This window comes from Mytilus californianus, unplaced genomic scaffold (genome assembly GCF_021869535.1).
Source record: "Mytilus californianus isolate M0D057914Y unplaced genomic scaffold, xbMytCali1.0.p SCAF_9, whole genome shotgun sequence".
In the NCBI taxonomy this organism is placed as follows: domain Eukaryota; kingdom Metazoa; phylum Mollusca; class Bivalvia; order Mytilida; family Mytilidae; genus Mytilus; species Mytilus californianus.
The window spans coordinates 79,010,340-79,035,334 of NW_026262745.1; the positions used below are offsets into that span (position 1 = coordinate 79,010,340).

Genomic DNA, 24,995 nt, shown 5'->3' on the forward strand with positions numbered 1-24,995 from the left:
AATCTATATAAAACTATAGCCACTTGCAAAAATATTGGTTGATAGATACAAGGTCTTTGCTGTAACTTATTGGAATACCATCAGTAATGATAAACAAATATTGTCTTCTGATTTCCCTCCAGTCTCATGTGGACTCTTATTTTATTATTTGTCCAGACAGACTACAAGGTCTTTAATTGAAAACCAAATTACCACATGACTTTGAACCACATATACAATACTGCCAAGTTGATAAACTTTTCCTTACTTCAATAAATAGCGGACCAGGAACTCATAATCAAATTGTTAGAACACTTTTCACCCAGACACTTGTGATTTAATCAAAGGAAAAATTATCAAGAAAGTTTTGTCAATACAGCATAATCTTTAGAAACGCTGTTGTATAGATGATAATTTTTTTGATAATTCAACATTTTTAGTTAAAGATCTGTATAACAAACATTGAATCATCACAAGATCATGTATGGCTTCAATGATGAGATAGGGCTCAATGCCTTTCTATAAGGTCATTATTTCTGAGAAAAAAAATCCTTTTCATTCCATTACTGTCCTTTATATCTTTCTATACCCAAGTTGTATTCAAACTATTTAAAGGCTTGTAATATACAGCTGCTAGTAATACCATAGCGGTGTTAATATGTTTTTGTAGAGTTTTATTAACAGGATTTCCGATGGAAAATATCGATTATTAATTTGGTGATGTACGGTGGTTGGACGGGCAACCGTGCGGGCTGCCAAACAGTGTCTGTGTAATAACTTGAAAATGCTTTGACAAAATATTTTCAAATACAGATATGTTCTTTCCTGTGACTAAATGAATGTCAAAATCCATTTTCTAGATTTTAGCTTTTATTGTTGTTGACCTTTAAGTAACAAAAACTGATACTTAGAGCCTTGTCCGTGCAAATATAACTTGAAACTGCTGTGACGAAATCTTTTCAAATTTAGATATGTTGTTCCCTGTGACTAAATGAAAGTCAAGTTCGATTTTCACGATTTTAGCTTTTATCGTTGTAGACCTTTAAGTAGCAAAAACTGAAACTTAGAGCCTTGTCCGTGCAATAACTTGAAACCGCTTTGACAAAATCTTTTAAAATTTAGATTTGTTGTTTCTTGTGACTTAAAGAAAGTCAAGTACGAATTTCATGATTTTAGCTTTTATCGTTGATGAGTTATAGACCTTTAAGTAGCTTAAAGTGATACTTAGAATGTTGTCCATGTGATATGTCACCAAGAGCCAGTGCACGTCGAGTTTAAGGGGGACTATCGAACATGCACAACCCAAGGGACAGGAGGTCAGTCTTTTGCAAGACTTGAGCAATGGCAGGCAAAACTATAAAGCAAGCAGCAAGTTTAACAGTTTTATATAATAACTTTTTTTTTCTTTCTTTCTTCTTTATAGCACTCAGATTGTTGTTGACTTTATAGAAAAAAAAAATCATATATAATAAACAAAAAGAAACAATTTAACAAAACAAAATACACCGACGAGACTAGACTAGACTGCTGACTACATCATGACTGATTTCAAAAAGTTGACTGTGCAATTTATAACACCTCTAATAAGAGCTCAAATTATGATGAGTATTACTAACTTTAAATTTATGTAATTTGAGTAATCAAATTTAACACAAAACTGCCAAAGGTAAAAAATAAGAATAGCATCAATTTAATTAAGCCAATTAAAAGATAAAACTATTTATATTAATGTTGCCTTTAGTAATTAGTGACATGCTGACAGAACAAAATTTACCTGACATAATAATTATACCATTTTCCTATTAATAATATCAAAATAAAATGTTTTCCAAAAATGACAAAAAAAAACTTTAAATACATAAACTACCCTATTACAGATAACTTGAAAAGGCTTAGATGAAAATCTTGTGATACTTTGAACGTTGTATGATTTTCACGATTGTAGCTTAAATTAATCAATTTTAAGTAATAGACTTGTGAATATCATTTTCATGCAGGAAAATCTGGTTTGCTGTCAATCTGACATCCTCTTGTTTATGATATTGTGAAGGATACAGGGTAACAACATATTTTTTGTTGTCTTCTTCATATTCACAACTTGCAAACACCTGAATAATTTCTTACAACAAGTGAATTGTTACAATTATGATTTTTTGTACTCTCAAAATAGAATATAAATGCTTGGATTATCTGGAGAATTGTTTATTGAAATAGTACATAAAATGAATCTGTAGCAATTTTAACAAAAATCAATTGTAGTCATGAATAATTCAGCATAACTTAAGAAGATCAACTTTAGTCTGAAGATTTTTATGGGTGAAAAAAACCCAAAAAAAACTGATTTTTACGAAAAGGATCTGAATTAAGTGCAAACAGTAACTTTTTATTCTAATTTTTTGAATTTGCTTCTTGTTTCTCATTTTCTAAAAATACCATTGAAGTGTTTTTCTGTTTAACAGTGTTAGAAAGATTTTAATGATAATTACATATAGATTCCACTACTGCAACAAGCGAGTTACAATATTTCTCCACTCGAGACAGTTAAATTTTAATATTTAAAGCACGAGGCTTGCTGAGCTTTTTAAATAATTAAAATTTAACTGTTGAGAGTGGAGAAATATCATAATACACAAGTTAAAGTGGTGGAATCTGTTTCTCTAATGATTTTTATCCTTCCTTTTCAAAGATTTGCAGACAGTTGTGTTCTTTATATGTGACGTCATCAGGCATGGTCGCCTTTTTTCAAGACGTCACAATAGGAAATTCAGAAGAAACCAAGAAAATTTGACGTCATGATTAAATTTCGACCAATCATTTGCGACAATAGTTATTTCACTAGTGAAGAGAACAATTTTTTCACAATCAGTTGAGAAATGTGATAAAAGTGAAAATATTTAAGAACTTTTCTTATCACTTTTTTAGTTCATATAGTACTTAAACATTAATGTCTCTACCTATTTCATTTAAAAATATGTTCATCGACATAAGAAATTATTGTACTTTAAGTCTTGTGTAAAATAGACCCTACATTTAATTACTTAACAGTTGCTCTATAATGTAAAAGATGATTATTGATTTTAAAAAAAAGGTCCATCAGTCTGACATTGCATGAGCTTCAGCTTTCATTTCTACAGTTCTCGTAGGATTTTGATGAAATTCATGTCTAAGTTTAACCTAAACAATATCTTGGACAAGTTAGAAATTTGTATAAATGAGTTATTTATTGGGGCAGTTATGTCCCTTTGAAATGTTAATACTATTGAAAACTAACAATGTAAATTCTGTGATTCCCACAAATTATCATTAGTTTTTAATGAAAATAATGTGAAAGGTTTCCATAGTAATATCTTGGAAGAGTTTGAGAAGACTGGATATTTTTTGGGAGTTTTAACATAGCCCACGGAAATGTAAACTACATTGGGAAACAGTGTAAGTCTTCTCCCCGCAACATTTCTCTTCAAAATTTAATGAAATTTATGACTAAGGTTACCATCAGCAATATCTGGAATGGATTGAAAATCAGTGTCAACAAATTATTTCTATGGGAGTTATTCCTATGAAATGTAAGATCATGTAAGTGGTATGGAAAACTCCAGTATATTTGCTGAGGACTTTAAGTAAAAATCTTCTTTTTCTCCTCCATATACTGCTTACATTCAGCATGTGAAATATTCTGGCACACATCCTATAGGTATTGGCTATTAATGCCATGGTGAAATGGTGAATTTTGTTATTAAAGCATATAATCCTCAGATCTTGCTAAAGAAAAGGTTTTTGTCTCACCTTGATGGCGTGGCCTACAAATGTATTAGTTTGTGATTAGGTCTAGTTTATGGTTAACCACTAGTGGTAGGTCAATGATATTTGGTATGCAGTTGTATTAGCATTGGCAGATCTCATTAACATGGAGATTATTTGGCCCCGCCCCCTCAGTCATGGTCTATTGACTTTAAAACTTTTGCTTAATTTTCATTTATTAGTTTGTGATTTAGGTCAATTTAAGATGTACCACTAATGTTAAGTCAATGATATTTGGTATGCAAATGTATTGGCATTTGCAAGTTTCATTTCCATGGAGATTATATAACCCCACCCCCTCATAATGGTTCATTGACTAAAACTTTTACATAGTTTACAAGTTAATGTTTGTGTTTAGGTTTGTTTAAAGGGAATGACTTATGAAAAGTCAATGGTATTTGGTTTGCAGTTGTATTAGCATTAGCAGATCTCATTTCCATGGAGATTGTTTAGCCCTGTACCTACAATCATGGTTCATTGACTTTGAATATTTGCATAACTTACATGTTAAAGTATTGCTATTTTAATTTCCACATTTGCATTATCAAAATTACAAATATGCGAGACATATCTCTGTGTTAACAGTTTATTTTTTGTTGGACACATTTTTGTTAGTGAACATCAGCATGGATTTAAAAAAAAAATGAAATTTATTGGTCTCAAAACAAGGAAAAAGCTAAAATAGAAGTACAAAAATGAACAAGTATTCATGGCATAGAATAACAATGACTCAGCTTCTCCATACTAAGTTCATCAAATTGTACTATTTATAGAAATAATGAGACTACAATTACTTTTTAAAATTTTAGTTACAACTATAAATCATTGTTAATGTCTATCAATAGCTTTTCCAGTTTGTATCTTAATAACTTGAATAGTTTTATATTTTATTTTTGTATCTTGGTTTTTATATCTTGGAATATGCATTTCAGGTTTTGAAATAATTGGTTTCTAGTTAAGAAAACAAAAGCAAAAATGAAACCAAACAAAAAACAAAAATAAACCTTTGAGATTTAAATGTATGTATAAGAAGATACAAAGGGTATTATTAACACCTAAGAGTTCAAAAATAAATCTTTTCAAAATTGGGGTAATTTTATTGATCAGTATTAAAATAGATATAATTAACAAATTAAGGCATCTCTCAGTCTATTTTTTTTAGTGGCCACAAAAGTTGATTTATCACCCAAACTACTTTTCACTCTAAATGTTTTTTTTTAATAACTTTGTAAAAAAAAATCAACAATCTGCTGATTGATCCTGCTTGTATAACTAAATGACAGGAAATTCCAATATAATTTTTAGTTCAAATAAAATTCAGCCATTACACAAATAGTCGCTTGACATTTCATGATAGAAATCATTAAAAGACACAATTTTATCTATTTACTCAACAAATTTTCCATTACCAAAATGGTATTCAGTGCAATTTGCTGTCATGTAGTTTGAGACTTCAGGCAATGCAATGTGCTGTCATGTAGTTTGAGACTTCAGGCAATTCATTGTGCTGTCATGTAAATGGTACTGTTAGTGTAATGTACAGAGTTATTAATGACAGGAATAGGGTACAGCAATTGACAATTGATGGTAATTTTTACCTGCGTCACCAAAGGCCAAAGCAGGTCTAAAAACTGGTTGACTCTGACCGTATGCTCGTCTTAAAGACCTTGGGTAGAAAACTTTCGTTAAGCTTTTCTTGGCCTCTATGAAATCGAATGATTTTTTTTTTTATTTGGTCTACAGCTTCATAATGTTGAATGGGTAAGTAGTGTTTACATCTGTGGTGCAGCCTCTTCCTGTTTGCCGATAGTTTAAAATTTTACCACACTCATTGTGCAAGGAAATCTTTTGTCAAATTTTTCTTGGCTTCTATTGAAGGGAATGATTTTATATTTGGTTTGGAGCTTCATAATGTTGAGTTGTAGCGTTTAAGCAATTTTTACATCTGCCATGCAGCCACTTCCTGCTTGGCAAAAGTTTGAAATTTTACAAAATTCATTGTACAAGGAAAACTTTTGTCGAATTTTTTTGTGGCTTCTATGGAAGGGAATGATTTTATATTTGGTCTCCAGCTTAAAAATGATGAGTTGTAGTCTGTAAGCAATTGTAACGTCTGTAGTGCAGACACTTCCTGTTTGCCAATGGTTTAAATTTCGCAACACTCAATGTAAAAGGAATATCTTCCTCAAAGTTTTTTGGCTTCAATGAACGGGAATGATCAGTTATGTTCCAGTATACATATTACTGCAATCAATTGCATGCAGCATTACAGATCCAGACAGGGCATTTTTCTTGTTTTGGTGTAAAATTTGATATGAAAATGACAATAAAATTTTAAGGCTAATTTTGATGTAATGGTGTAGCCAAAATGGGACATAATTGGTGTTGATGATAAAGTCTATTCTACAATTCCTTCTTACAGGGTATATTGATTAATAACGCTGATGGTGGACAGTAAAAAAGTAAAAAGCATCAATAACATCATAGCAATGGTTATTGAAAATTGCTGACTCATGATCAGAAGCAAACAATGACTGTACCCATAAAATAGAGAGTTGACTATTAAAAAAAACTTGACTCTGCCACATGATTATGTGCCTGTACCAAATCAGGCACTAATTCTTTAGTAATATCAAAGTGTTTTTTTTTATCCTATATAGAATTGGTTGTTGACAGTTGATCTCCAGCAGTCGTTGGTAAATTTATTATAAAAAATTATGAAAAATATTTTTGGTATCCAAAAGCAGGTTTCAATTATATATTGTAAAATTAAGATAAAATTTTATATAAGAATTAGTGCAATCATATACTTAATTTTTGGTGCAAATGATACAAGGTATTCCAAAAACTAGTGGTGCAAATGTTTAATTGGCTCAAAAATAAGTTGTGGCCCAAAAGGACACATTTTTGGTGCAAACAGCATTTTTTCAAAATATATACTGTTATTGCATAAAGAAACGACAAAGAATGATCGATACACCTTGAGCAAATGTGCTAAATATATTCACCTTGTGCAAATGTATTAATTCTCCAATGATTTGAAATAATATAACTTAATTGAATTCTGTAATGCCATTTGTGACATATTAGAAAAGGCTCCTCTTCAATCAAATTAAGGTATTTGAAAATCAATCTTTGATCCTAATCAAATTAATGAAAATCTCTTAGTATAAATGCCTTCAAGGACATTTAATTAGTAAATTAAAATGATTATCATCTTTTATCAGTTACCCCCTTTGAAATTAGCACTTCATCCTAGACTGTTAATTAATTATAGTTGAAATATAACCTAGAATTATCACTTTAATGTTTGTCAGTATCAAATAACAAATGTCAACACATCTTTGAAATAATCAGGTCTTTTTTGCTTTGATTTTATGTTGTTTCTTCAAATATGTACTGAAAAGCTTTTTGAGTTGTTCACATTTAAAACTAAAATGCAACAAGTTGGTATTTCCAAGGTCAAAATCATTACTTAAGTCATGAAAAAAAGAACATGTGAGCTATACCTGAATGAGGCAGCAATCCAACAGCACTAGACTTAGTTTTATGTAATTGGTGTGAAGCTTCTGCATGATCAAGAATTAGCATATGAAGAAAAAGTCTTATGTTTTGTTTTTTTTTTATGTACAACACTAATAAATGGACTTAGTTTTGGCAGTGAACATTACACTTTAACACTGACAGCAGCAATTGTAGGCAAGACACTCGGTTCATTGGAACACTTTTTTAAAATTGTTTAAAGTATATTTTGCTATTTCAATACATAGGGTTTATAAACTTTATTATTTATTGATTATAGAATAGTTAGTAGAATTGATAGTGCATGTGTTTGGTGTATAGGTTGTGGTCCAGTATTTATTGTAAAGAAAAGAGTTACCATTGTGAGGCTACCAAGACTTAGTCCTAAAAGACAGTATATAAGGGAGGATGAGAGTTCAATTAAAATACATTGAAGAGTAGAGATAAGAATTAGTTTATAAGATAGAGATTGATGATTGTTAAATTACAGCATATGAATGTAAATATATTGAAATTATTAAATATTTATAATAATTCAACTTTATTTTGTGTTAGTTGTTCTTATTCAATAATAAATATGTTTCTCATGTGACTTTCATGTGTAGCACATTGAATAGTGTAATTACTGGCAATCCTTATAAAATGGAAATGATGCAGTATATTTCAGTACAGCAAAATGTCTCTAAACTGGTACTTAGGAAAACCATCATTTCAAAATACTTGCCAAGAAGTAACATTTGATATTTGATCATTACAGATTCCCTTACTTTGGAAGCAGTAACATTTGATATTTGATCATTACAGATTCCCTTACTTTGGAAGCAGTAACATTTGATATTTGATCATTACAGATTCCCTTACTTTGGAAGCAGTAACATTTGATATTTGATCATTACAGATTCCCTTACTTTGGAAGCAGTAACATTTGATATTTGATCATTACAGATTCCCTTACTTTGGAAGCAGTAACATTTGATATTTGATCATTACAGATTCCCTTACTTTGGAAGCAGAAGATGCCAACATCTACCGTCTGTCTAATCCAGACGCTATCACTGTTGATCCAATGTATACTGGTCCCCACATTACATTTCCTATGACATACTCTCAGCTACAGAGCTTAATCCAAGCAATCAAATCTAAACAGGTATACAGTGAAATATATATTTTTAATCAAATTGGCTTATTAGAGTTTTGAAGCCATTTATAAAGTAGGAGAAGGACACAAAAGTAAATTGTAAGTTAATTGATTGACTAATGCATGCTTGATATTGTGTTGGCACACCATGAGTTAAGATGGTAAAAATGAATGGGAAGAAGAGGATGGGAGCTTCTGGATAGTATAGAATAAAAATATGTGGTATGATTGCCAATGAGACAACTCTCCACAAGAGACAAAATGACACAGAAATTAACAACTATAGGTCACAGTATGGCCTTCAACAATGAGCAAAACCCATATCAAAATGTTAGCTATAAAAAGGCCCAGAAATACCAAATGTAAAACAATTCATACGAGATACTAACCGCCTGATGTATGTACAAAACAATAAACAAAAAACAAATATGATATAAGGCAACAAAAGTCAACCACTGAAATACAGGCACCTGACTTGGGATAGGCACATACAGAATGTGGCAAGGTTAAACAAATGTTTGCTGGCACCAAAGTGGTTGTTTAAATGTAGAAATTTTAAATGTTCTGACCTAATCATATAACGCTTGTGTTTAAATTTAGATTTGACACAAAGAAACAAGACTAGCTTTGAACGGTGGTATTCTTTAGTTGATTTTTTTTTGTCAAATTGAATACATCCTTACTGCATGTTAAAGAACAATTATTGTGGCCTACTGCAATACAAAAGAGAATACACTGTATGGGATCATGAAACTAAATCACGTCATACATTTGATAAAATGATAAGCAAATTAAGGAGCAGCATTTATTGTATTGCTGTTCTTTAACTCAAAGTTGCCTTCATTATTTGAATTTGACCCTAATAATTTGGATTGTTGTTTGCTGGCACCAAAGTGGTTGTTTAAATGTAGAAATTTTAAATGTTCTGACCTAATCATATAACGCTTGTGTTCAAATTTAGATTTGACACAAAGAAACAAGACTAGCTTTGAACGGTGGTATTCTTTAGTTGATTTTTTTTTGTCAAATTGAATACATCCGTACTGCATGTTAAAGAACAATTATTGTGGCCTACTGCAATACAAAAGAGAATACACTGTATGGGATCATGAAACTAAATCACGTCATACATTTGATAAAATGATAAGCAAATTAAGGAGCAGCATTTATTGTATTGCTGTTCTTTAACTCAAAGTTGCCTTCATTATTTGAATTTGACCCTAATAATTTGGATTTTAAATGTCTTAAATTTTCAGGATATTCTGAAATTGAATTATGGAAGTCCTGAAATATTTCCTGAAATCCTGAAGTAGAATTATGTAGATCCTGAAATATTTCCTGAAATCCTGAAGTAGAATTATGTAGATCCTGAAATATTTCATGATGCCCTCAATGATTTGTGGATTTACTGCATTTGATAAAAGATAAGAAAATCCAGTAAATTGAAGCTATAAAGTACTTAGATAAAAAAAATACACATTATTTTCATATCTTAATCATGAATCCTAAAAAGATTTATGATTCTTGAATTTATTTTTTTACCAGGTTACTACATAAAGGAAGAATGAACATTTCTTGACAAATTTTCTGTTTTCATTTCAGAGATTACATGTAAAATATCTGTTAGAGTTACTGTTGGAAACTCGGGAAGAATTAAAGAAACTTGGAAATATAAATCAAGCAACAACTTCAATTTCACATAAAATAACTGTGTGTGGAGATTTACATGGCAAACTTAATGATCTCTTTATGATTTTCCACAAGGTAGAGTCTTTGGGTTATTGATCATTGACTTAGCCCTTTATACCAAATATTTCAAATGAAATGTCATCAAAAGATAAAATAGTTTGTTAGAACTTCATGTAATATGAAAACCACTAAAAATATTAATGCAAAAAAGGGAGATGGTGTATTGATTCGTGTTACAAAATCCCTACACACTTAAAAAAACTAAGAAAACCAAAAGCAAAGGAACAGTTCTTTTATTGCTGTTGTTTATCTCAAAGTCACAGTGTGTCCTTCAAAATAAAGAAAAAGTTCATGCCTCACTGCAAGTTAAAAACAGTCTGTAGCACCATAAATCAATTAAGAAAATCTGATAAAAAACCAACAAAAAAATAAATATTAGATTAAAAAAAATAGTGTCAACAAGGCTATATGTTTATGGATATTGATGAAACATTACAAAGTTGTAGAACACTAACTGGGAATATGCATAATCCAGGCTCAACATATTTGTAGGGAGATAATCAATTTGTAGATCTGAAGGTTATCCTTTTGTGAGTTAACTCACAGTTTCAGTTCATTTTGCTTTCATTTCTTATTTAATGACTAACAAATAATGGGAGACAACTAAGTAGACATCATGCAATTCATTGTCACTATTTACAAAATATATACAGCAGGGAATTTATTTCCGTCTTGCTTGAAGAATTTGTGGACAGAAAAAGCAATTATGTAGAAAATGATTTTAGTTTTATTTGTTACAGAATGGTCTGCCTTCAGTGGACAATCCTTACATCTTTAATGGAGATTTTGTAGACAGGGGAAGCAACTCTGTAGAAATAGTTATTATTTTATTTGCCAGTTTTCTGTTGTATCCAAATGAGATGTATATCAATAGAGGAAACCATGAAGATCATATAATGAACATCAGGTATGATATTATTAATGAGAATTTCAAAACTAGTCACCATACAAAATAATTTATCAATCCATAATTTTTTCAGTTCATAGTAAAAAACCTAGGTTATTGAAGGGAGATAACTACCATACTGAAAATAAAAGTCATTGAAGGGGAGATTACAATTTTTTTTAAGAACTTTTATTCCTGTTATTTGTTACTTTTATATAAGTATCACCACTAAGGGGTCCTTTTTATGAGTTCCGATTTAGTCAAAACTGTTGTATTTAGGGAGCTAGCTCAAGAAATATTTTAGGACCTTGATAATTATATTTCAGGATATATTTCAGGAAGTTCATAACTATTTCAGGACCTCCTCAATTCGATTTTACTGGATCAGTATCCCAATGATAATAATAATAATAATGATAATAATTCTTTATTTAAAGAGGGTTACACAGTTAGCTATAAAACTAATCTTCCCTGAGGCCCTCATAAAATACAATGAAATATAACAAACAATTACAAAATATCAAACAAAGACACATATATGAAAAAATGAAATAAAAAATTGTTATGAAATATACAATTTTCAAAACAGGTAAAAATTACAAATTCATATAGTATTGGCATCATTCAAATTACCTCAACAATATCTTAAGTTTGAGTAAGTGTGTGAAAATTATTATACATATAAAATTACACAGCTTCTTAATGTTCCAACAAGTAATTTTTTAAATCTTTTTTGAATGAGCTTGTACTTGAGGTTGATTTTTTCAGGGATGTTGGTAAGTTATTCCATAAAATAGATCCTGAATATATAAAAGATTTCTTATACAGCTCTGTTTTGGCTTTTGGAACTTGTAAATTTTTGCAAGGCGCATTCCTCAAACAATATTGGTTTATTTCTGGCATTTCTTTAAATTTTTCAGTGAGATATACAGGGGCTTCGTTCTTAAGGCATTTCTGAATCAAAACAGATTTGTGGTATGAGATTCTGTTCTCTACTGTCATCCACTCAAGCTGTTTAAACAGTGGAACTGATGATGAAAGTGGATCAGCATCTAAAATAATTCTTGCAGCCCTTTTCTGCAATTTTATTATTCTGACTAGCTCATTTTTAGCACAACCACTCCAAATAATACAACAATAATCTATCAGTGGGAGAATATAGCCATTATAAAACAATTTTCTTGAATCAATATTTAGAAATTTCTTGATTTTAGAGAGTAAATGAAGTCTGGATGATATTGATGAACATAAGTAATTAACATGGCCTGTCCAGGACAGATTAGAGTCAATTCTAACTCCTAAAAGTTTTTCAATTGATGATTTTTGAAGAATATTATTCTCAATAGTTAGAATGGTTCTGCTTGATTTAAACGCAGCCTTTGTCTTGTACCTATAACCATTCATTTAGTCTTATCTGAATTTATGAACATGTTATTTTTATGACACCATTTTTCAACACATTGGAGATCATCTTGTACTTTTAATGCATATCAGCAATACTCTTTCCTGATGTATGCATAGTTGTGTCATTAACATACAAGTCTGTATGGCAGTTTTTAATGTGTAATGGAAGGTCATTTATGTACAAAACAAACAAAATGGGACCAAGTATTGAGCCCTGTGGAACACCAAAATTTATAAACTTTTTATCAGAAAACTAATTATTTATATGATAAGAACTCACATTCTGATATCTTATACATATATATCTGTAGGCAGATTTTTATGAAATAGAAATAATTAATCTCGCTTTTTTGTCCATTCTTAAAAAATCAAAATAAGAAATGTACACAATATTTTCTGAATTTACAGAAGTTTAATCATGATAACTGTCAATGAAAATGAAGCCACCCTGCCAACTATCCTGATATATGGGGGATATTCCCCATGAGAGGTGTTGGCCTGAATTTTGAAATTCTTTATTATATAAACTGAACACCTCAAAACAGACATTCAAATGAGTTAAAAGGGTATTTAAGCACATATATACTCATTCAAACAATGTAGTAGTAGATTAAGAACATTTATGACAATATAAGAGAGCATAAGGTCCTCTTGTGCTTAAAATCCCCTATGGAGATTTTGAAAAGTTGGCAGGTATGTGAAGCTGTTTGATGAAAGATGGGTTACAATGTAAAACAGGTAATAATTGGATTAATTGGGGGATGTTAAACTGATTCAGAATCTAATGCTGCTTGGACAATTTATTTTAAAAAGTACACATCAAAACATTATTAGTTGATAAAATCCTTAACAATGGATATTCATTAAATGGTGTAAACATATTTTTATTTTGGTAAACAATAAAATTATCCATAATCCTTTAGATTCTGAATCAACTAATTTTATTTGAAGAGGAGGTGATTATAATGTAATTCAGTCTTTGATATGTTATAGGTATGGATTTGTGAAGGAAATCAACAGAAAATATACAGTATGTATAAATAAGATCATACATTACCTTGCATTGGTTTGATTTTTATGTAAAATGAAGCAAACACTACAACACAGATTGCATTTTTGACTACAACAACTTGTGAAACAACTTTTCTCAGAATTTTTGTACTTTGCCTATGATAGTAGAGGGATATGTTTTGTAGTATTTTTTCTGGTCTGTCCATTTGTCAATTCTTCAGATTGTCTGTTCATTCGCCCATATGAGGTTAAGGATTTGGTTACAGTAGTTTACCTTCAAGTTGTGGTCACATGACCTCGGTACATATTTTCATTATAACGTGAACAACAGTCGACTCTCGTTATCTCGAAGTCAGCAGGACCAGAGAAATCGTTCGAGGTACACATAGTTCGACTCAAACGAATACGGGAAGTTTGACAGACAAAGGTACACAACTCTTGCTTAGCTTGGTAAGGCTAAAATAAATCCAGATGAATATGGGTAGGGGATCGATATTCTGGTGTAAGAGTGATGTATCTGTATATAATATTCTTTTAAAAAAAATTAAATTAAATGATTTTTCATCTCTTATTTATTTTTTTTGAACTGTTGCAATTTTTTCCTGTGGTTTTTTAGACAAGAGAGTAATTTCCAATCAATCTAAGTGTGATTTGAAGTTGACAAAATTGCTCATTCTCGTAAACAAGAGATTTTAGAAAATTTAGATTTTCCTTTTTTATTTCAATCTTTTTCTGCAAGAGAAAATACAAAAAGATTAAAGATGCCGATTGAGTAGTTTTGAGATGATCACTTAGTCTTTATCCCTACTTTATGCACAACCAAACTCATTAATGTATGATTAAGGCTAATTGTTTTTAAAACATTTTAAATAATTTTTCATAAACAATGTATAACTAATTATTTATCATGGGGATCAAAGATAATCTTAGGTAAACACTCATGGAAAAAGAATGTCAAAAGTCAATACAGTGTTCAGTGACCAGAAATTGAATTACACATGAATTGTCAGATAAACTCTTCAATCAATTTTAATCCAAGAGGTCATGTTTTGACATATTGGAATTAGTTTGAGATAAATAATGCAATTTGAATACTTTTGTTAACCTTGGGACAGTAAATCTGATTCCAGTCAACCAAAATTCCGACTTATCGGGAGTCATATATTTATATGGACTAAAGTTTGCGACCACGGGAAAATTTCAACTCATCCAAAATTTCGAGTCAACAGAGTTCGAGACAGCAAGAGTTAACTGTATTTAAATTATATGCCCAAGTAGGATTTTGACTCCAATTTCACAGTTTGATGTCATATGGGGCATGATGTCCTATGGACACAGATACTTTTTATGCCCACGCCGTAGCGGAGGGGGCTTTAAGTTTTACCCTTGTCCGTCTGTACGTACGTACATCCGTACATCCTAAAATTGGTTTCCGTTCTCTAACTTTAGTTTGCCTCAACCAAATGTTATGAAACTGATACACAATGCTTATTACCACAAAACACAGATCACATTTGAATTTTGGTGGCATTCACTTGTACCGTTCTAGAGTTATGCCCCTTTACAAATGGAAAAATTGCTGAATTTTTTGTTTCCGTTCTCTAAAGTTTGCCTCTACCAAATGTTATAAAACTTATACACAATGCCTATTACCACTAAACACAGATCAAGTTCGAATTTTGGTGGCGTCACTTTTACCGTTCTAGAGTTATGCCCCTTTACAAATGGAAAAATTGCTGAAATATTCGTTTCCGTTCTCTAACTTAAGTTTGCCTCAACCAAATGTTATGAAACTTAGACACAATGCTTATTACCACAAACACAGATCAAGTTTGAAATTTGGTGGTGTCACTTTTACCGTTCTAGAGTTATGCCCCATTACAAATGGAAAAATTGCTGAATTTTTCGTTTCCGTTCTCTAACTTAAGTTTGCCTCAACCAAATGTTATGAAACTTATACACAATGCTTATTACCACAAAACACAGATCAAGTTTGAATTTTGGTGGCGTCACTTTCACTGTTCTAGAGTTATGCCCCTTTACAAATGGAAAAATTGCTGAATTTTTAGTTTCCGTTCTCTAACTTAAGTTTGCCTCAACCAGATGTTATGAAACTTATACACAATGCTTATTACCACAAAACACAGATCAAGTTTGAATTTTGGTGGCGTCACTTTCACTGTTCTAGAGTTATGCCCCTTTACAAACGGAATAAAATGCTCTGCTGGGCACAGCTTGATACAACCGCAGAGGTTGAACCCTGAACAGTTGGGGCAAGTATGGACACAACATTCAAGTTTGATACAGCACTGAATTTGGATTGTGATTAAATATTTGACACAGCATAGGTTTCTGACACAGAATGAATGTGGTCTAAGAACTTAAAAATTTTTAATTTACCTATTCAAACCATATCATTATTATTTGCTTTTATATATAAATCAGAAATAACCAATTTAAAATGGAAAATTTTAAAGGAAAAAAAGGGAAAAAAAGGGAAAAAAAATCCCCCCCCTCCCCAATTTTTTAACCCCCTTATGCTTCATCACCCCAAAACTCAATCCCAGCCTTCCCTTTGTGGTATGGTACCTTGCAGTGCAATTTCAGAGAGATCCATATACTTGAACACAAGTTATTGTCTGGAAACTAGAAAAATGCTTGTTTTTTTGCCCCAAATTCCTAAACATTTAGGGCAATTGCCCCCAAACTCAAGCCCAGCTTTCCCTTTGTGATATGGAACCTTGTAGTACAATTTCATAAAGATCCATACACTTACACACAAGTTATTGTCCTGAAACTAGAAAAATGCTTGTTTTTTGCCCCCTTTTTGGCCCCTAATTCCTAAAATTTTGAGGCAATTACCCCCAAAATCAATCCCAGCCTTCCTTTTGTGGTATGGTACCTTGCAGTACAATTTCAGAGAGATCCATACACTTGAACACAAGTTATAGCCTGGAAACTAGAAAAATGCTTATTTTTGGCCCCTTATTCCTAAACGTTTTGGGCAATTACCCCCAGACTCAATTCCAGCTTTTCCTTTGTGATATGGAACCTTGGAGTACAATTTCAGAAAGATCCATACACTTACACACAAGTTATTGTCATGAAACTAGAAAAATGCTTGTTTTTTGCCCCTTTTTTTGCCCCTAATTCCTAAAATTTTGAGGCAATTACCCCCAAAATCAATCCCAGCATTCCCTTTGTGATATGGAACCTTGTGATACAATGTCAGAGATATCCATACACTAACACACAAGTTATGTCTGGAAGTTACAAAAATGCTTATTTTTGGCCCCTTTTTGGCCCCTAATTCCTTAACTATTTGTACCATAACCTCCAAAATCAATCCCAACCTTCCTTTTGTGGTATTGAACCTAATGGTAAAATTTCATAAAGATCCATTCACTTAAACTAAAGTTAGAGTGCGAAAACCAATGTGTCTTCGGACGACGACGCCAACGTCATACCAATGTATAAAAATTGCTGAAATATTTGTTTCTGTTCTCCGACTTTAGTTTGCCTCAACCAAATGTTATGAAACTTATGCACAATGCTAATTACTACAAAACACAGATCAAGTTTGAATTTTGGTGGCGTCACTTTTACTGTTCTAGAGTTATGCCCCTTTAGAAATATAAAAATTGCTGAATTTTTCATATCCGTTCTCTAACTTCAGTTTGCCTCAAATAAATTTTATGAAACTTATACACAATGCTTATTACCACAAAACTCAGATCAATTACAAATTTGGGTAGCGTCACTTTTACAGTTCTTGAGTTATGTCCCTTTATAACGTTATATGCAAGCGGTGCATCATCTGTGTCCCATGGACACATTCCCCATTTATTTATTATTACATGTATATCTTACTTTTCAAATTAAAAAAAATTTAGAATACTAAAAAGTATTACCTATTCGACAGTCTTGTCTATCTCTGCTATACTTTTGCTTAATATTTTGCACTACTATTGGCACCATTTGTGTTGCTCGGTATAATTGGTTTTAATAGAAGTTTCAAAATATTACAACAAAGATTTAATTCTTTAGTGAAAAAGCAAAACTTATTATCTTTATTATATTTTACCCAATATAGTATAAAAGTATATTTTGAAAATTAATCTGCTACAGGCACATGCTACTATGGTGTTAAGGCTCTTTGAAGATGTGTTCAGTTGGTTACCAATAGCAACATTAATTGACAGGAAGTTGTTGGTGGTGCATGGTGGGATATCAGATACAACAAGTCTTAGTGATATTGCAAAGATTGATAGACATAAGGTAAGAAGAAGCTTTAAAAGAAGTAAACATCAATGCACTGTAAAGTGAAATAATCCCTTTCAAATCGCATGATTATATAAAGAGAGGGGAATTACTATCTTCTGACTTAAACTGCAGTATAATTTCTAGTGTTGATGAGTTTTGTACCTGGACGCTGCATCTTAGTCTGACCTTTTATTACTGATTTGAAAAATTAGCAAAACATATACCAAGTTCAATGAAGGAGAACAAAAATTTATTCTTGTACTACTTTGACAAGGTTTTGATCTATGACTGAAAATAGAATGGGTCTTTCTCTGTACAAGCATTTAATGGATAAGAATTATTAGTATACTAATAATACAGTATAGGATCCTCTTCCAGTTTACTTGTAGCTGTTTGCCTGTATTTATTTGAAGAAGTTTTGACAAAGTTTTGACCTAAACTTAAAAAACCTGTAATTGACTTTCAAGGGGTCATCCTAATTGGTTTTCTATTACAAGGTAACACATGTGTAATTGTTATTTGCTAGATTTATATGCTTTCAGTTCCTGTCAATACTACATCCACCTAGAGAGGATGGAGATATAACCAAGTTAACAGAAAGTGAAATAATGGAATGGAAAACGGTATTGTCAACATTTTTTAAGTATATCTGAAAATAGTACTATAAAAATAATATATGAACCCAACAACAAAATAATACCTATATAGATATTTAAATGAAGATAAGAATATATGTGAAATATATTTTCTGACTTGACAAAACACATAAGAAAACACTGCATAAAATTTAAACCTCTAAACTGAAATATATTTACCTGTGTCTTTGATGGGGTTACTCAATCTTTAGTTTTTATGTAAAGTGTTTTCTGGACTGTTGTTTAATTATCTTTTTGTCATTTTTCTTTTGGCCATGTTTTTGTCATCATGGAATCATCTCCCTGTTTCACACCTTACAGAGAGTCCATAGTGTAGACTTAAACAATATTCATTGATATCAATTGATAGTTTTAATTGTATGAAAACCTTTAAATTGATGTTTAGCTTTCAGGGGCGGATCCAGCCATTTATGAAAGGGGGGTTCCTAACCCAGGATAAAGGGGGATCCAACTATATGTCCCCATTCAAATGCATTGATCGTCAAAAAAAAGGGGGGTTCCAACTCCCGGACCCCCCCCCCCCCCCCCTGGATCTGCCACTGGCTTTATAGTGTGTGTTGGATAAAGTCTAACCTAACAACACAGCAAAAAATTATAAATTTACTGGTCAATATATGTTTTGAATACCATTAATTATAAAAATATTTAAAGGAGATGTGGTATGATTGCCAATGAGACAACTACCGGTATTCACCAAAGTTCAAATGAAGTGGATGTAAGCAATTATAGGCAACTGTATGGCCTTCTCAATGAGAAAAACCCATACCGTAAAGTCGGCTATAAAAGGCCCCGTCATGAAAAATATGAAACAATTTAATTGAGACTAAAGGCCTAATTTATAATTTATAACAAAACAATTCACGAAAAAACAAATATGACACATGAACCAATGACAACAACTGAACTACAGGCTCCTGACAGGCACATAAAGAATGTGGCAGTGTTAAACATGTTTGTGAGCGCCCAACCCTCCCCCTAACCTGGGACAGTTGTGTTACAGCACAACATAAGAACAAACTATAAAAATCAGTTGAAACTGGTTTAGCTCGTCAGATCGATACAAAGCATTAAAACGTCTAACAGAAACACAGACAGAACGTGGCAGGGTATTTATACATCCCTAACAACAAAAGACACAAAAATCTGAGAGTACTCGCAGTTCAAAGCCAATAACGATTTATAAAAGAAATCATGTATCTAAGACTAATATATCAATTAGTACACATCCAACATCCAATGGATTTAGTGTAAAGACTTCATTAACAGTCAGAGAAAACACAGGCACTTGTCTCAGAAAAAAATTTTCTTATTTACCTTAATATGTTATATTTAAGTATTGACAGATTGTAGTACCGTGAAAGTGCATATGAGTATAACAATACTATGTAGTATGGTTTTAATTTACTGATAACAAAATCAATATTTATGCCAATAAAAAAATATTCAAAGATCTAATTACAGTGTTGAATGGTAACCTTTTAGAATAAGTTTATTTAAAGGATTGATAAGTTTACCTGGATCATATATAAACTTCCGGGCTTGCTTGTTGTTTCATTTTACTGTAGTAATTAAACCATTTTTAGCTCACCTGGCCTTAAAGGCCAAGTGAGCTTTTCTCATCACTTGGCGTACATCGTCCGTTGTCGTCCGTCATCATCATCGTTGTCGTAGTCCGTCGTCGTTAACTTTTTCAAAAATCTTCTCCTCTGAAACTACTGGGCCAAATTCAACCAAACTTGGCCACAATCATCATTGGGGTATCTAGTTTAAAAAATGTGTCTGATGATCCTGTCCGGTAATCAAGATGACCGCCATGGCTAAATATAGAACTTAGGGATAAAATGTAGATTTTGGCTTATATCTCTGAAACTAAAGCATTTAGAGCAAGTCTGACGGGATAAAATTGTTCATCAGTTCAAGATCTATCTGCCCTGAAATTTTCAGACAAATCAGAGACAACCCGTTGTTGGGTTGCTGCCCCTGAATTGGTAATTTTAAGTAAATTTTGCAGTTTTTGGTTATTTTCTTGAATATTGTTATAGATAGAGATAAACTGTAAACAGCAATAATGTTCAGCAAAGTAAGATCTACAAATAAGTCAACATGATCAAAATGGTCAATTGACCCCTTAAGGAGTTATTGCCCTTTATAGTAAATTTTTAACAATTTTTTGTAAATTTTTGTAATCTTTTACAAAAATCTTCTCCTCTGAAACTACAGAGACAAATTTAACCAAACTTGGCCACAATTATCATTAGGGTATTCAGTTAAAAAAATGTGTCCGATAACCCCGCCTACCAGCCAACATGGCCGACATGGCTAAAAATAGAACATAGGGGTAAAATGCAAGTTTTGTTTATTATTTTTTGAACCGTTATAAATAGAGAAAATCTGAAAGGAACAAAATGTTCAGAATGATGAGCTCTACCAATTGTCTATATACGTCACAACTGTTAGACAAATTCTTATAGGAGTTATTGCCCATAAATGACAAATTTTACCATTTTTTTTCATTTTTGCCTATTATCATGAAAACTATGATATTTTAATAGAGAGAAACATTTTTTTTCCGTTATGCCTTATATGATTTAAATTATAATAGATAAATAAACACTTTAAATCACAAAAATGGTCAGCAAGGCAAGATTTATTAAAAAGTACCGACCGTGCGAGGGCTGTATGGCCAGTCAAGGTCGTTAAAAACTCCCATCATCATTAAAAAGTCAAACTTTGCCGATATAGTGATTGCCCTTAAATGAGGATATTTTTTACCCTCTTTTGTGTTTTGAGCAAAAACTAAAGAAGATAGAGAGAAACTAAACAGACTAAAAGATCAGTAATACAAGATCAACAAAATAGAGATTTTTGTCATGAAGTCTATTCTCGTCTACAATGTTGGAGAGTGTCCTTTGTTTGATATGCACATAGACCAAGGTGAGCGACACAGGATCTTTAGAGCCTCTAGTTTAAGATGTTTCAGTCTCTGGCTTTCTTCAGTTTCTTTATTATCCTTCTTAACTATATGGTTGACATTTTACTTCCTCAATCATTAAGATGTTATACATTTTTCTAAGAAAATTTTGAAGTCACATGAGAAAATGTGATACACCACAAAACAAAAAGTTCAAGTGTTGCAATATTTTCTTCAAGTGTCACAGATTCTTAAATAGAAATAAGGTCAATTAAAATTACTGTACTTGGTACACTCCACTCAACACCATTTTTAATTACCATAAAAGTATAGATACGGAATAAAGTCATATGATTTGCATTTTTTCAAGATGTTATAAATAATGAGGAGTTATCTTTGTACACAGGTTTGCTGTACTTCAAACTCATTCAGATTTTTATTTTTTCAAGATGTTAGATATAATGTGGAGTGATCTTTGTACACAGATTTGCTGTACTTCAAACTCATTCAGATTTGTATTTTTTCAAGATGTTAGATATAATGTGGAGTGATCTTTGTACACAGGTGGGCTGTACTCCAAACTCATTCTGAATTGTATTTTTACAGATGTTAGATATAATGTGGAGTGATTTTTGTACACAGGTTTGCTGTACACCAAACTCATTCAGATTTGTATTTTTACAGATGTTAGATATAATGTGGAGGGATTTTTGTACACAGGTGGGCTGTATTCCAAACTCATTCAGATTTGTATTTTTACAGATGTTAGATATAATGTGGAGTGATCCTCGTACACAGGTGGGGTGTACTCCTAACACGTTCAGAGGAGGTGGGGTTTACTTTGGATGTAACGTGACTGAATCATTCCTATCCAAACATCAGCTACAAGGTATTATCAGGTCACATGAATGTAAAGCTGATGGATACGAGTTCTGTCATAATCAAAAGGTAATTTTGTGTATTTTATCGATTGACAGTTTTTATTTAACCTTAACAATGTGGTTCCTATCTTTTGATGTCAGTAAGGTACTGTTTTTTTATTCAGACCTGTCATTGTTAATCATAGTTTCACAGGGTATTTTGTTAACTATCATTTGGTACAATTTACTCCTATAACTTAACAGAACGTAAATTGTTTGTATTAATAAAACATTCTTCCTTTATATTCACTGTGTTTAAGTCAATTGTTATTTTATTTGCAGTCATATATTGCTATCACGTCGTCGTTGTCTGAAGACATTTGATTTCCGGACAATTACTTTAGTTTAAGTATGGATCTCTATGAAATTTAAGCAAAAGGTTCAATACCACAAAAGGAAGGTTGGGATTGTTTTTGGGGATGATGGTCCCAACCGTTTAGGAATTAGGGGCCAGAGAGGGGCCCAAAACAAGCATTTTTCTAGTTTCAGGACAATAACTTGTGTATAAGTATTTTGATTGCTCTGAAATTATACCACAAGGTTCAATACCACAAGTAGAAGGTTGGGATTTATTTTGGGGGTAATTGCCCAAACCATTCAGGAATTAGGGGCCAAAGAGGGTCTAAAACAAGCATTTTTCTAGTTTTCAGACAATAACTTGTGTTTAAGGTGGGTCTCATTGGGGTCTAAGCATGACGCGGGATTGCCGATTTTTTGTAAGCGTGACACGTGAAAGTCAAACTATTGTGCCGTGAAAACGGGAAATGAATAAGCGTGTTGCGGGAATCTGACAAAACAGTAAGCGGGATCTGGGATCAGAACCCCCCAATGAGACCCCCTTTAAGTGTATGGATGTCTCTTAAATTGTACCACATTTTACAAAAAGAAAATTTCTTCAAATATTATTTTTTTTGGAGGAGGGGGGGGGAGGTAAAATTATTTTTGTTGGGGGGGTCACAATTTATTTTGCTAATTCTTTGTTTATAGTCTGAAAACAGATTTATTGAGTATTGCGCAACAGCACAGTGTATTGCACAACAGCAAGAAATCTTCAATTGAATATAAATTCAAATCATATAACCAATTTCAAGTTCTTTGACTACATTTATTCTGTGTCAGAAACCTATAATGTGTCAAATATTTAATTACAATCCAAATTCAGACCTGTCATTGTCTGGAAGTGTCTGTTTTAATTGTATCTTCCTAACAAACAAAGGAATATGGCCACAAAGGCTTCAAATTGGCCTTAACAATCAAACTTGGTTATACAAGTATGTAAATGTAAAAACCTATATTTTCGATCTTGAATATGCAAATTTAAATAAACTAAACACTTTTGTTGTCTGCTGTTCATTTTAACAATGTTGACAGCTTCAAATGGATGATATTTTACAAGTTTTTAGCCAAATTGCCTTATTTTGTGCTTTTGTAAGGTGTATTTACTTCTGAAAAATATTGGTCACACCCTTCGATCAAAATAAAATTGGTATTAAAAATGGGTCTCATTGGGGTCTAAGCGTGACACGGGATTGCCGATTTATTGTAAGCGTGACACGTGAAAGTCAAATTATTGTGCCGTGAAAACGGGAAATGAAGTCTAGAGGGACACGGGAAATTACAATAAAATGAGAATTGCTTACGTACATAGTGTAAGCGGGATACGTGAATCTGACAAAACAGAAAGCGGGATCTGGGATCAGAACCCCCCAATGAGACCCCCTTAAAAGATGTATATGGGTCAGATACACATCCTAACAAAAGGTGGGGTGGTCCTTGCATGTGGCCAATTTCTTTTGAAGCAAAAACTATTAATATTTAGGAAAATATTCGTCAAAATTATTATTTTCTTCATTTTAGTGGACAATTTTAACGTCATAATGACATCACAATAGTTCTAATGTGTCAGAGCTGATGATTTTAGATTTGTCAGATATTTTGAATATTATCTCATCAATCATTTATTTCTATTACTAAATTTTAATTTCACAAAATTTAAGGGCCAATATGGACCCTTCATGAACCTACTCCTTTGCAAGAATAACTCCCCAAACTGTTCTTTTGCAGAAGACCTCTATGTTCACACAAGGTTCATTTCACATTTCTAATTCAAAACAAATAAAATGTCATCAAGTTGCACTGTGTGATGTGGTGAAATTCATGAAAAATTTAACTTTCTTTTTTTTATTGAATATTTTGTTTGATCCAGATAGTTAGTACAGGGGGTTGGATAACCAGTGAAAGACAGTATAGCTAGTCATATTATGAAGCCCTTTATTTATAATGACATGCCCAAACTTGAAGTTTAGAAGAACACTTCCTGTATTTTCTATTACAGGTATTAACAGTATTCTCAGCATCTAATTACTATGAGTATGGAAGTAATCGTGGTGCTTATCTGAAAATTGTTGGTAGGGATCTACAATACAACCTGGTACAGTACTCCACGACCAAGGCTTCACGGAGAAAAATTACGTTTACGCAAAGGTACAGTAATAAAGTCAAAGAATTAACGGAGTTACCAGAAATATACAGCTTAACAGACCGCACCAACATCTGAGTCTTCTGATAACAACACATGGTCCAGATAGCCTGACTTGGTACAGGCACAAAATCTAGTGGGGTTAAACCAGTTTTAAGGGGGATAGTTGTGGGTAAAGGGATATTACTCTGAAATCACTGCTACGTTTATAGAACCCAATTTAAAAAGAATATTGTAAGCTCTTAAGTAAGGTAGTAACACAGATTAATATGATTCTGT

At 32.0% G+C, this 24,995-nt stretch overlaps 1 protein-coding gene across 6 annotated transcripts in view; it reads left to right on the top strand.

Moving 5' to 3' along the window:
* LOC127716385 (serine/threonine-protein phosphatase with EF-hands 2-like) overlaps window positions 1-24,995 on the top strand; it is a 214,437-nt gene that overhangs the window by 15,977 nt on the left and 173,465 nt on the right. For 5 of the 6 annotated variants that reach the window (XR_007988893.1, XR_007988894.1, XR_007988892.1 and 2 more), the window contains exons 5-12: window positions 8,292-8,446; window positions 10,040-10,201; window positions 10,927-11,093; window positions 13,470-13,506; window positions 17,616-17,765; window positions 18,293-18,373; window positions 22,080-22,265; window positions 24,573-24,721. The exons of the other annotated variant lie outside the window; for it this stretch is intronic. Coding sequence is in view for 1 of the 5 variants with exons in the window: in XM_052222570.1 (XP_052078530.1) it covers window positions 8,292-8,446; window positions 10,040-10,201; window positions 10,927-11,093; window positions 13,470-13,506; window positions 17,616-17,765; window positions 18,293-18,373; window positions 22,080-22,265; window positions 24,573-24,721 (1,087 nt within the window). In the remaining 4 variants the exon portion in view is untranslated. The remainder of the gene's footprint in view (window positions 1-8,291; window positions 8,447-10,039; window positions 10,202-10,926; window positions 11,094-13,469; window positions 13,507-17,615; window positions 17,766-18,292; window positions 18,374-22,079; window positions 22,266-24,572; window positions 24,722-24,995) is intronic. 6 annotated transcript variants of the gene reach the window in all.